Consider the following 11,935-nt stretch of genomic DNA (forward strand, 5'->3'; position numbering starts at 1 on the left):
CTTTGTCTAGTTACTAAGAGGAGGTTTCAAATGTGTTAACATGTTGTAAAACATCACTCAATTCACAGTATAGACAAACCCAAGTTCAGCTGCATGGGATAGTACTTTTTCAGCCTCCTCTCACATGTCTAACTTCAGTCATGTTTCTGTGTTCATGTTAGTAGGGTTTTTTCTCCAAGCTTTGAACTAATTGAATGGAGTGTCTTGCCTTTCTCCGCTAACAGATGTCATGTATAATGGAAGTTTCACTGACAAACTAAAGCTGCTTTTTAAGCTGCACATCCCTCCAGGTAAGTTTGTAGTAGTGTTTGAGGGTTTTTCTCTTGGCTACTACTCTCTTTCCATCACTCTTTTTTCATTCTTTAATTTTCCAGGCCTGCATGTTCCTTCTTGTTTCACTAGTACAAAGTGCACAGTGCAGACCCACAGCTGTAGTACCAGGGCCTGCTTTACCCAGTGTGGTGTATTCCACTGGACCAGGAAAGAGCTAGTATGTTCCTAGAGCACTTCTGCTTTATTCACAGGGACAAACTTACCCATATGTTATTTGAACTATCAAAGAGCGCTTGTCACTGAGTTTCTGTTATACTCTGGCCACTCTTCAGAAGCCTCATGTCATTATTTTCAAACACTGATTTTGCTACTAAATTTGCATCTTAGCTCTGTATTGACTTGTCAGTGTTTTGCCTTGAACGACTGGACAGAGATGACATGGAAACATGCAAAATCTGGTTTGATTTCAGAGGTGATTTAGGACTATAGGACTTGAAACAGTACTTAATCCAAATGATAAAGCCCAGGTGAAGTCTAGGAAGGGAGGTCTCCATCTAAAGATGCATCTTTTTGTAGAGACATGTGTTCACTAAAGGCCTAATCCAAAGCCTACAGAAATCGATGGGAGTCTTTCCATTAACTTCACTGAGTTGCAGACCCCATTCCTAAGACCCTTTTCAGCAAAGTACTTAAGCACGTGATTAATTGTCGTAACTTCAGTGGGGTTAAAGCACGTGTTTAAAGTTCAGAACATGCTTAAGCGCTTTGCTAAATTTGGGCCTTAATGTGGAAAATGTTCTGAGGAAAGGCGGGATGTTTTGGGAGCTTAACCACCAGTCTGGGAGTCAAGTAATTGGGTTTTTTTCGCCAGCTCTGCCAGATCTTGGGCAATTCCCTTAACCTCACAGGGGGATAGTGAGTTTTCCTCACTTATGTTTCTAAAGCACTTTGAAATCCTCAGCCGAAAAGTACTAAGCCCTGAACCTGCAAATGGGTCTGCACAGGCAGACACCATTGAAGTTTGCAGATCTCTAGAGGAGTGGATGCCTGCACCTGTATGGAGCCCTGCTGACTCTGGTGGGGATCCACCTGCACTGATTCTGTTACAGTATCAGGGCCTAAATCAGTGCGGTTTGTTTATTATTAATTAAAAATGTTTTGTGTTTCCATGTTCTTTCAGAAACCTTTACTAATGGCTGTTTGCTGAGCATTTTGGTGCCATTAGTTTTGAGTACAACTTAGTCCAGCAGTAGGGTTTGTACTGAGGAATTTCATCTCCAAGCACTTGAAGAGTGTGCTAAATGTTCTATATTCTTTTCTTTTTACTGTTGTTTCCTTTTTTTTTTTTTCTCTCCCCTACCCCCTCCTTCAGTTCATGTAGTACTGAGAAACAATAAGAAAGTTTCTTGGCTGTCACTATGTTGCCCTTTCCAGTATGTTGATGACCCAGGTACCACTAACTATGTCCGCTTTCAGTTGATTGCACTAATTTTTCCTGCAGCTTTTACTGAAGTGGAATCTCTAAGTCCTTCCAAAGGTGATGATCTTTCAAAAGAAGAGCTGATTCATTTCAGTCAACTCAATGGTAAGCCCCAGCATGCTTGGTTTAGCACAAAGAATTGGTGATATTCTATTAGCTCTACTGCAGTAGAGCTCAGCCGCCCTAATTAGAACTGGGGCCTGTTGTGATAGGTGCTGTATTAATGCCTATGAAGACACAATTCCTGCCCCAAAGAATGCTTATGTAAAATGTACCCCCCGATGACAAGAATCTTTTACAAAAGCCCCACCCTTGAAGATCATATATATCCCACAAGGCAGTGCAGAAGTTCTCCACAAATATCCACCTACTCTCTTCTCAGAAAGAAAAGGAGGACTTGTGGCACCTTAGAGACTAACCAATTTATTTGAGCATGAGCTTTCGTGAGCTACAGCTCACTTCATCGGAGTGAGCTGTAGCTCACGAAAGCTCATGCTCAAATAAATTGGTTAGTCTCTAAGGTGCCACAAGTCCTCCTTTTCTTTTTGCGAATACAGACTAACACGGCTGTTACTCTGAAACATCTCTTCTCAGAGTTATTTTTTCTGTATCACTATGTGTTGCCTCAGGCTGAAAGCCGGTTAATGGCTAGATTCTGTGGAATACCACAATAAGCAGTGCTTAATTATTATTTCATGTGTTTATTTGTATTTTGATAGCATCTAGGAGCCCCAGTCATGGGATATGGAGGTGGGTGCTGTAGAAACATACATTAAAAAAAGACCCAAGGAGCTTACAGTCTTAAGACAGGAGACAGCAGGTAGATACAGACAGATGGGAAAACACAAGGAACAATGAGAAAATACTGGTCAGCGTGATAGGCAGTAGTCTCAGCACACCAGAAGCCTAATCTTTATTAGGTTATTCTTTAACTGCTGACTGTATGCTTATCGCTATACTCAGAAACAAAGGAAGACTCCCTGGCCCAGGGAGTTTAACATCTAAATCCATAATCTTCTTGGGGCATCTTGTGAGGTTTCAGAAACCTCCTCCTCCATTTCTGAAGTCCCATGCAAAAGGAGGCGAGTCCAAATTGCTGGGGATCTATACAGAACATTGCCTTTAGGAAACTCAGTCATTTCTCTTCCTCGGAGTTGACTTCCCTTTTCTCCTTCATAAGCTGTGTGTGAGAGGTTTAAATCCACAGCAGCAGTACAATATCTGCAGTAAATATTCCACCAGCCTCCACCAGTGTTGAACACCTGGGGGCAGAGAGGAAATGGGGAGAATCGGAGACTATGCAGCTGACTCTAGCTCCTTTTGCAGTCTCTAGCTAGCTCTGTAGTATGGTTAGCAACTCTTACTCTTTGGTGCATCCATATAGCTTCTTCTCTGACGCAACTGAGTTCAATATACAAGCAAGCATGTGTCTTAAATATCCTTCTTGAAGAAAGGACTTTTGATAAAGGGAAACACAGTATAAACTCAATCTGTGAAAGAAACACCAAATACTTTTTCTTCTCTTCAAATGTAGTTTCCTCTCCTGTGGATAGTCAAGAAGCTGATGCTTTGAAGGGAAGCCCAGAAAAAGGTAAAGAATCTTGATCAGCGAAGTCAGACACTCAGTGACCCGGTGTCGCCTTTCGGAGAGAGAAATGTAGCATCTCTGCTGCATGGCTGCTCCTGCATGATAGCATTAATGTCTAATCTCTTTGTATTGTTGGGCTTACTCAGGGCAGGTCACAGGTAGGGGTTATATTCATCTCGATGCCACTCCATCCTTGGTCTGACTAAGACTGTTGAGTAGGAACTTGACTGAGGGTACCAGCTCATTTCACATAAGTCACTAACATTCACCTGTTGACTTTTTGTCATTTCTGTCTGACCTGGTGTAGATTTGAGCTGATAACTTGGAGGAGAAACCTCTGCATCTATTACTAGCTGAGACATCATATGATTCTCTTCCCCTTCCCATGGTTTAATTCATGTTTTAGAAAAACCATGAACATTTATTACTGGATTGATACAGATTGTGTGGTCAAGTAATTTCAGACTAGACATTGTTTAAGTTCATGAGGAAACATATCGCCTTGACTCTTTGCAAAAATACTGCCCATCTTATGGGCCAAAACTGGTACTTCTAACCTGAACTCCATAAAGGCTTTGGAGAGAAGTTGGATTTGAATTCTCAGACCAAAATCTGCCCCTTCAATTGGATCCTGAGCTTGGCTGGCAAAGAGCCAAAATCTCACAAGGAAAATTGACCTCAGGAGATCTGTACCATTTTAAGATTGTGGAAATTCACAAGATTTCCATTGTCTTAGTCTCACAAGATTTTGGCACATCTCACTGACGCTGTCAGATCTGAACATAAACCCTAGCCCTGACTCTGCTTCTCACCTAAACCTTGGCCTAAATCTCAGCCCATGTGTTTTCATAGTTCTGTATAGGAAACTTGTGCACTGGTTATATTTCTTTCCTTTAATATATGATGCTCATGTCCAAAAGAAAATATAAGCCAAATGTTCCAGGACACATGTGACTTCTTAGCAGAAGATGTTCCCAAGTGGAATGTGTCAGAGATCTATTAGTTCTGAAATATTCTTTTCTCTCAAGCAGGTAAAGAGAAGATTGATATTCAGGCCTATCTGAAGCAATGGCAAGATGAACTTCTTAAAAAAGAAGAAAATATTAAGGATTTGCCTAGAATGAACCAGGTAAAACCGTCTCTCTGACTCCTGTGTCAGTCTAGTTTTTCACTTTCTCTATCCTTGAGATCAGCATAATAGCTAAAATGCAGTGTGTCCCTAGGGTCTCTTCACTTTGAGTCCTGTACTGTAACCACTAGACTGTATTTCTAACCTGTTACAATCCTGGCTGAATGTTTTCACTGCCTCTAGTATTCATTAAGGGCACTAGGTCTAAGTGACCTAGGCCTGGTCGACATGTGGTGTCAGCGTAACTGTGTCAATTAGGTGTTTGATTTTTTTTGCCAATAGTTATTCCAGTACAACCCCTAGCATGGATGCATACCTCATACTGAACCGCTATAGTTAAACGGTACAAACTTTGTATAAGGGGAAGCCCTCAGGAGCACAAGTCACTTGAAGGGCACTTCTGAAAGTTCCGCCGTAAGGGCCCATTACAGGTAGCAAGCTGTTCATTCAGGTCTCCTTCCCATAGTTGGGACCCTCCTTCCAGATGATGTTGGGGTATCCTCTCGCACTGAGGTTACCTCTCTGGGGGAGGGAACTCCAGTTGTTAGGAAAAGGCAGGTGTTAGTAATGGGAGATTTGATCATTAGAAACATAGCTAGCTGGGGTTGTGATGACCGGGAGAACCGTATGGTGACTTGCCTGCCTGGTACGAAGGTTGCGGATCTCTCTAGGCATCTAGATAGACTTATGTGTAGTGCTGGGGAGGAGCCGGTAGTCATGGTACATGTAGGCACCAATGACATAGGGCAGGGTAGGAGAGATGTCCTGGAGGCCAAATTTAGGCTGCTAGGAAAGAGACTGAAATCCAGGACCTCTAGGGTGGCATTCTCAGAAATGCTACCAGTTCCACACGCAGGGCCAGGTGGGCAGGCAGAGCTTCAGAGTCTCAATGCGTGGATGAGACGATGGTGTAGAGAGGAGGGGTTTAGATTTATTAGGAACTGGGGAAACTTTTCGGATAGGGGGAGCATGTACAGGAAGGATGGGCTCCACCTAAACCAAAGTGGATCCAGACTGCTGGCACTAAACATTAAAAAGGTTGCAGAGCAGTTTTTAAACTAAGAGATGGGGGAAGCCAATTGCTGCAGAGGCGCACGTGGATCAGACAGAGACTTTTCTCTTAGAACAGAGTCTATTGATAGAGATTCTCTAGGTTTTAGTCAGGAGGAGGGGATGAAAGAGGACAAAGTATGGGCCAGATCAGACGAGAAACATTCACACAAAGAATCTGACACATCAGAAAAGGGCAGACAAATAAACAGTGACAAGTTTTTAAAGTGCTTGTACGCAAATACTAGAAGTCTAAATAATAAGATGGGTGAACTGGTGTGCCTCATGTTAAAGGAGGATATTGATATAATAGGCATCACAGAAACGTGGTGGAGTGAGGACAATCAATGGGACACAATCATTCCGGGGTACAAAAATATATCGGACGAACAGAACAGGTCGTGCCGGGAGGGGGGGACGGGGAGTGGTACTATATGTGAAAGAAAATGTAGAATCAAATGAAATAAAAATCTTAAATGAATCCACATGTTCCATAGGATCTCTAGGGATAGTAATTCCATGCTCTAATAAGAATATAACAGTAGGGATCTATTATCGACCACCTGACCAGGACAGTGATAGTGACGATGAAATGCTCAGGGAGATTAGAGAGGCTATCAAAATAAAAAACTCAGTAATAGTGGGGGATTTCATTTATCCCCATATTGACTGGGTACATGTCACTTCAGGACAATATGCAGAGACAAAATTTCTTGATACTTTAAATGACTGCTTCTTGGAGTAGCTGGTACAGGAACCCATAAGGAGAGAGGCAACTCTCGATCTAGTCCTGAGTGGAGCACAGGATCTGGTCCAAGAGGTAACTATAACAGGACCGCTTGGAAATAGTGACCATAATATAACAACATTTAACATTCCTGTGGTGGGAAGAACACCTCAACAGCCCAAATCTGTGGCATTTAATTTCAGAAAGGGGAACTATGCAAAAATTAGGAGGTTAGTTAAATAGAAATTAAAAGGTACAGTGACTAGAGTGAAATCCCTGCAAGCTGCACGGACACTTTTCAAAGACACCATAATAGAGGCTCAACTTAATTGTATACCCCAAATTAAAAAACCACAGTAAAAGAACTAAAAAAGAGCCACCGTGGCTTAACAACCATGTAAAAGAAGCAGTGAGAGATGAAAAGGCATCTTTTAAAAAGTGGAAGTCAAATGCTAGTGAGGTAAATAGAAAGGAGCAGGAACACTGCCAAATTAAGTGTAAAAATGTAATAAGAAAAGCAAAAAAGGATTTTGAAGAACAGCTAGCCAAAAACTCAAAAGGTAATAACAAAATGTTTTTTAAGTACATCAGAAGCAGGAAGCCTGCTAAGCAACCAGTGGGGCCCCTGGACGATCGAGATACAAAAGGAGCACTTAAAGATGATAAAGTCATTGCGGAGAAACTAAATGAATTCTTTGCTTCAGTCTTCACGGCTGAGGATGTTAGGGAGATTCCCAAACCTGAGCCGTCTTTTGTAGGTGACAAATCTGAGGAATTGTCACAGATTGAAGTGTCACAAGAGGAGGTTTGGGGAATTAATTGAGAAACTTAACAACAACAAGTCACCGGGATCAAAGGGCATTCACCCAAGAGTTCTGAAAGAACTCAAATGTGAAATTGCGGAACTATTAACTATGGTTTGTAACCTGTCCTTTTAAATCAGCTACTGTACCCAATGACTGGAAGATAGCTAATGTAACACCAATATTTAAAAAGGGCTCTAGAGGTGATTCCAGCAATTACAGACCGGGAAGTCTAACATCAGCACCGGGCAGATTAGTTGAAACAATAGTAACGAATAAAATGGTCAGACACGTAGAAGAACATAAATTGTTGGGCAAAAGTCAACATGGTTTCTGTAAAGGGAAATCATGTCCTACTAATCTATTAGAGTTCTCCGAAGGGGTCAACAAACATGTGGACAAGGGGGATAGTGGACTTAGATTTCCAGAAAGCCTTTGACAAGGTCCCTCACCAAAGGCTCTTACGTAAATTAAGTTGTTGTGGGATAAGTGGGAAGATCCTTTCATGGATTGAGAACTGGTTAAAAGACAGGGAACAAAGGGTAGGAATAAATGGTAAATGTTCAGAATGGAGAGGGGTAACTAGTGGTGTTCCCCAAGGGTCAGCCCTAGGACCAATCTTATTCAACCTATTCATAAATGATTTGGAGAAAGGGGTAAACAGTGAGGTGGCAAAGTTTGCAGATGATACTAAACTGCTCAAGATAGTTAAGACCAAAGCAGACTGTGAAGAACTTCAAAAAGATCTCAAAATATGAAGTGATTGGGCAACAAAATGGCAAATGAAATTTAATGTGGATGAATGTAAAGTAATGCACATTGGAAAAAATAACCCCAACTATACATACAATAGGATGGGGCTAATTTAGCTACAACTAATCAGGAAAAAGATCTTGGAGTCATCGTGGATAGTTCTCTGAAGATGTCCACAAGTGTGCAGCGGCAATCAAAAAAGCAAACGGGATGTTAGGAATCATTAAAAAAGGGATAGAGAATAAGTCGGAGAATATCTTATTGCCCTTATATAAATCCATGGTACGCCCGCATCTTGAATACTGCGTACAGATGTGGTCTCCTCATCCCAAAAAAGATATACTGGCATTAGAAAAGGTTCGGAGAAGGGCAACTAAAATGATTAGGGGTTTAAAACGGGTCCCATATGAGGAGAGATTAAAGAGGCTAGGACTTTTCATCTTGGAAAAGAGGAGACTAAGGGGGTGTATATGAGAGGTATATAAAATCATGAGTGGGGTGGAGAAAGTGAATAAGGAAAAGTTATTTACTTGTTCCCATAATATAAGAACTAGGGGCCACCAACTGAAATTAATGGGTAGCAGGTTTAAAATAAATAAAAGGAAGTTCTTCTTCACTCAGCACACATTCAACCTGTGGAACTCCTTGCCTGAGGAGTTGTGAAGGCTAGGAGTATAACAGGGTTTAAAAGAGAACTGGATAAATTCATGGCGGTTAAGTCCATTAATGGCTGTTAGCCAGGATGGGTAAGGAATGGTGTCCGTAGCCTGTTTGTCAGAGGGTGGAGATGGATGGCAGGAGAGAGATCACTTGATCATTACCTGTTAGGTTCACTCCCTCTGGGGCACCTGGCATTGGCTACTGTCGGTAGACAGGATACTGGGCTGGATGGACCTTTGGTCTGACCCAGTATGGCCATTCTTATGTTCTTATGTCTCCTGTAAAACCACCGCCCCAATGTACAAAGCACCAATCATAATAAATCATCGCTATTGATTCTTAAAACAGCTTCAGTCCATAATCAAGACTTTAACCATGACAGAAGTTCTTGTTTTGTCTCACAAAATTGCTGTGCCACATGGTAAATGTTATACGACAGGGTTCGTCTATTGTTCCTGATACAGAACTCTAAATATCGCAGTAGCAAACACACCAGAAGGGGAACCTCCATAAAGTTTCTCTTTAGTTAAGGACAATCCTGTGAGCTGAGTTGTGTCCATGCATTTTCCAAAGGTTTATATGAGTATTTCTCAATTGACTGAGAGTTTCATACAGACCGTTTTTATTGTTCAGGTTACTTTTGCAGTTAGCATAAGATGAGCAGGTGATGCGAGGTTATACTTAATGGTGGGAGAAGGGCACAGGGCAACAGGAGCATGTGATCAAGTAGTTGTCGTCTTGGTCACCATTTCTCTGGTGGTCTAGATGAGAGAGTTACTATGGTAACTGCTCACTTCAGTTATATTGCATGTTAAATGCCCTGTTTAATCCTTCTCTGAGACAAAAGACAAATCTTGCCATCTTCATTCCATTTCCATGCTCAGTTATTTGACTAAGTGTTTGCAAGAGTTCTCTGAACATGACCTTAATTCCTGTTTATAACACTCAGCCTGGTTCTAACGTATTCTAACATCAATGGGAGGGGAATAAAAAGATCAGTCTTTTCCTGACTAGGACCCTTTGTTTGGTTCTAGAAGAGTGTCTCGGCAATCACTTACCTGTTAGGAGCCTTTTATAGGAATGACTTTACAAAACAGCTCTTGGATGGATGTAATAATGGTCCATTCTCCCTTTTGTGTAAGGTTAGGCATGTTTCAAAGGGAGAATGGTCATTGTGCTTTTAGAGGATGCTTTTTCATGATCAATTATTTTAAGAAGGTGGAAATAAAGAATACCAGCTAAACAGAAAAGCCTGTTGCTAGGCCTTTGAGTTGATGTTCTCTGAATAATCTCCTCTTTAACTCTCCCTAGTTCCAGTTCATCCAGTTCTCAAAGACTTTATACAACCTGTTCCACGGGGACCCTGAAGAGGAGTTGTTATATTGGGCTATAGCGACTGTCACCAGCCTCTTGCTGAAGATGGAAGAAGTTGGGAGAAGACTACAAAGCCCCATCTCACCAGCCAAAAGCCCAGCTTCTGCAGTAGAATCTGGCACTGACAGCCAGAGCACACCGAAGAAAGACAGTGCACCCCAACAGACTGAGCGCAGGAGTGTACAAAGCCCTCGCAGAGATGACCATGAATGGTCTTTTGCCTTTGAGCAGATCCTGGCATCCTTGTTAAATGAACCAGCTTTGGTGAGATTTTTTGAGAAACCTCTAGATATAAAAGCCAAAGTAGAAAACGCTAAAACTTCACAATTAAAAGCGAGAACCAGAGTATAGTTCTTTTTCACCTTTGCACCCTGCACAAAGGCCATTGCTATGGAAAGTGAGCATTGTTTATACTGAGAATGAGATTTGAGGATTTAGCTTTAACTACCAGATAACAATATGTTTTGAAGTAATTAAAAACACTTTGAAGCACAATCACATCTTTGTGGTGTTCATAAATTTCAGTATAGTTCAAAAAGGACAGAAAAGTAAACTGAATTTTTACCATATTATACAAAATATGCAATATTACTAAAGAATAGCAAATGTGACCCATAGAGGGCACTATTGCAAAACTTTCTGACTACTATTACTGGTTGCATATGTCTTAATTCATTGTTGTGATGAATATGATGATTTTCTGCCATCTTCATTTATAAGTAGTACTTGATATCTAAGTGTTTTACTTTCAGGCTGGTTTAATTTCTGAGTAACCATTTCTAAATCTGCATGTAAACTCACCAACCCAGGGCAAAAGCCTCAGTACTAAGAGGAATAAAGTTTTTGGATTGGTAGCTTTGATGGTCACAGGAGCATTGTTGATAAAGAAGGAAGTTTCCATTCTTTTACTTGTTGCTGTATTGTAGTGTTAATCTTTTCTTTATCAGACCCCACTGGCTTCTAGTGAATAGCTGGTGTCAGAGCTGGGCCTGAATCTATGCAAAATTCAGACCAGAATCCTGATTTCCCAAATGGCACCACTTCTACACTGGATCTGTATGCCCTAGGATTTTGGGGACCCAGATTTTGCAGCTTAGGTGTGATTTCCATTTGAGTAGTTTCCTGCATCAACACAGATGAGTAGGTTACCCCTCCCTGTCAACATTCTGTATCCCTGAGATGCAAGAATGGGGGAGTTAACTGATGCTCTTGTGGCTCCCCTGTTGAACAAGGGTGAGAAAACTGGGCATGGATCATCAAAAAGTGTAACTTCCAGTCAAATGTATTCCAGTGTATTTGCTGGAGTCGCAAGGAAACTGACAGACAATGACTAATCCTTTTTTTCTGTATAAGGAATTAGGATGTGATGTAAAGCACTTAAATTTTATCTGTATCCACTTGCAGGCAGGGGAGGGATAGCTTGCTCATCTGGACCGTGTTGGAGAAATGTGATTTTGTTTGTCTCAAAACCCAATAGTAGCCATCAATAGCCACCTCCTAATAAGTTGAATTATGACTGCTGAGCCAGGTTACTGATCTGCTGCAGCAGATGCTGCTTTGTTACCTTTGAATCTAAGCTCAAGCTTGTAATTGTTCATCTTTTGCCATTGGTTTTCCCTTTTGGATTATTACCACTGTAATAGTTTATATCCATCAGGACAAATAGCAGCAACAAAATCCTTCGGAGTCTGAAAGTCAGGTTTTTTAATATGTCAGCTGGAAAAAAGCAACTTTGTTGAGTCATCATCGATGAAGGAGCTATCTCTTTATTGTAAGGATCTTTGAGGCAAGCTCTGCCAATTGTTACTGAGAAAAAGTGTTGACTCGACCACTGTGTAGCATGCATTAAAGTGGGTTTGAAGAAACGGGGGGGGGGGGGGGAGAAAACCTTGTATTTTTACAAAAATGATAAGCTGCAAATGTTGTTAAGTAGTAAACTGCTTAAAAATGCATATTTCTAAGGCATGAATTACAATCTTTCACTGTAAAGCAGCACTGTTTTTATAAGGTGTGTGTTGTTTGTAAAGAATTAGGACAGGAGGTGGTACCAATATTAGGTGCTTTTTCTATGTTGCTTACACGGAGTAGAAACAAAAGT

General features: G+C 41.2%; 1 protein-coding gene across 3 annotated transcripts in view; it reads left to right on the forward strand.

Annotated features, from left to right (window-relative positions):
* The window catches only part of TBC1D8B (TBC1 domain family member 8B), a 64,085-nt gene extending 52,384 nt beyond the window's left edge, over positions 1 to 11,701 (forward strand). For 2 of the 3 annotated variants that reach the window (XM_074962595.1, XM_074962598.1), the window contains 5 exons: positions 225 to 290; positions 1,775 to 1,858; positions 3,288 to 3,344; positions 4,370 to 4,470; positions 9,775 to 11,701. In XM_074962595.1, coding sequence (XP_074818696.1) covers positions 225 to 290; positions 1,775 to 1,858; positions 3,288 to 3,344; positions 4,370 to 4,470; positions 9,775 to 10,188 — 722 coding nt within the window. In that variant the 3' untranslated portion in view covers positions 10,189 to 11,701. The remainder of the gene's footprint in view (positions 1 to 224; positions 291 to 1,774; positions 1,859 to 3,287; positions 3,345 to 4,369; positions 4,471 to 9,774) is intronic. The other variant, XM_074962597.1, reaches the window with a different exon arrangement.
* Positions 11,702 to 11,935: the final 234 nt, after the last annotated feature.

Source organism: Natator depressus, chromosome 9 (assembly GCF_965152275.1).
Source record: "Natator depressus isolate rNatDep1 chromosome 9, rNatDep2.hap1, whole genome shotgun sequence".
NCBI lineage: Eukaryota > Metazoa > Chordata > Testudines > Cheloniidae > Natator > Natator depressus.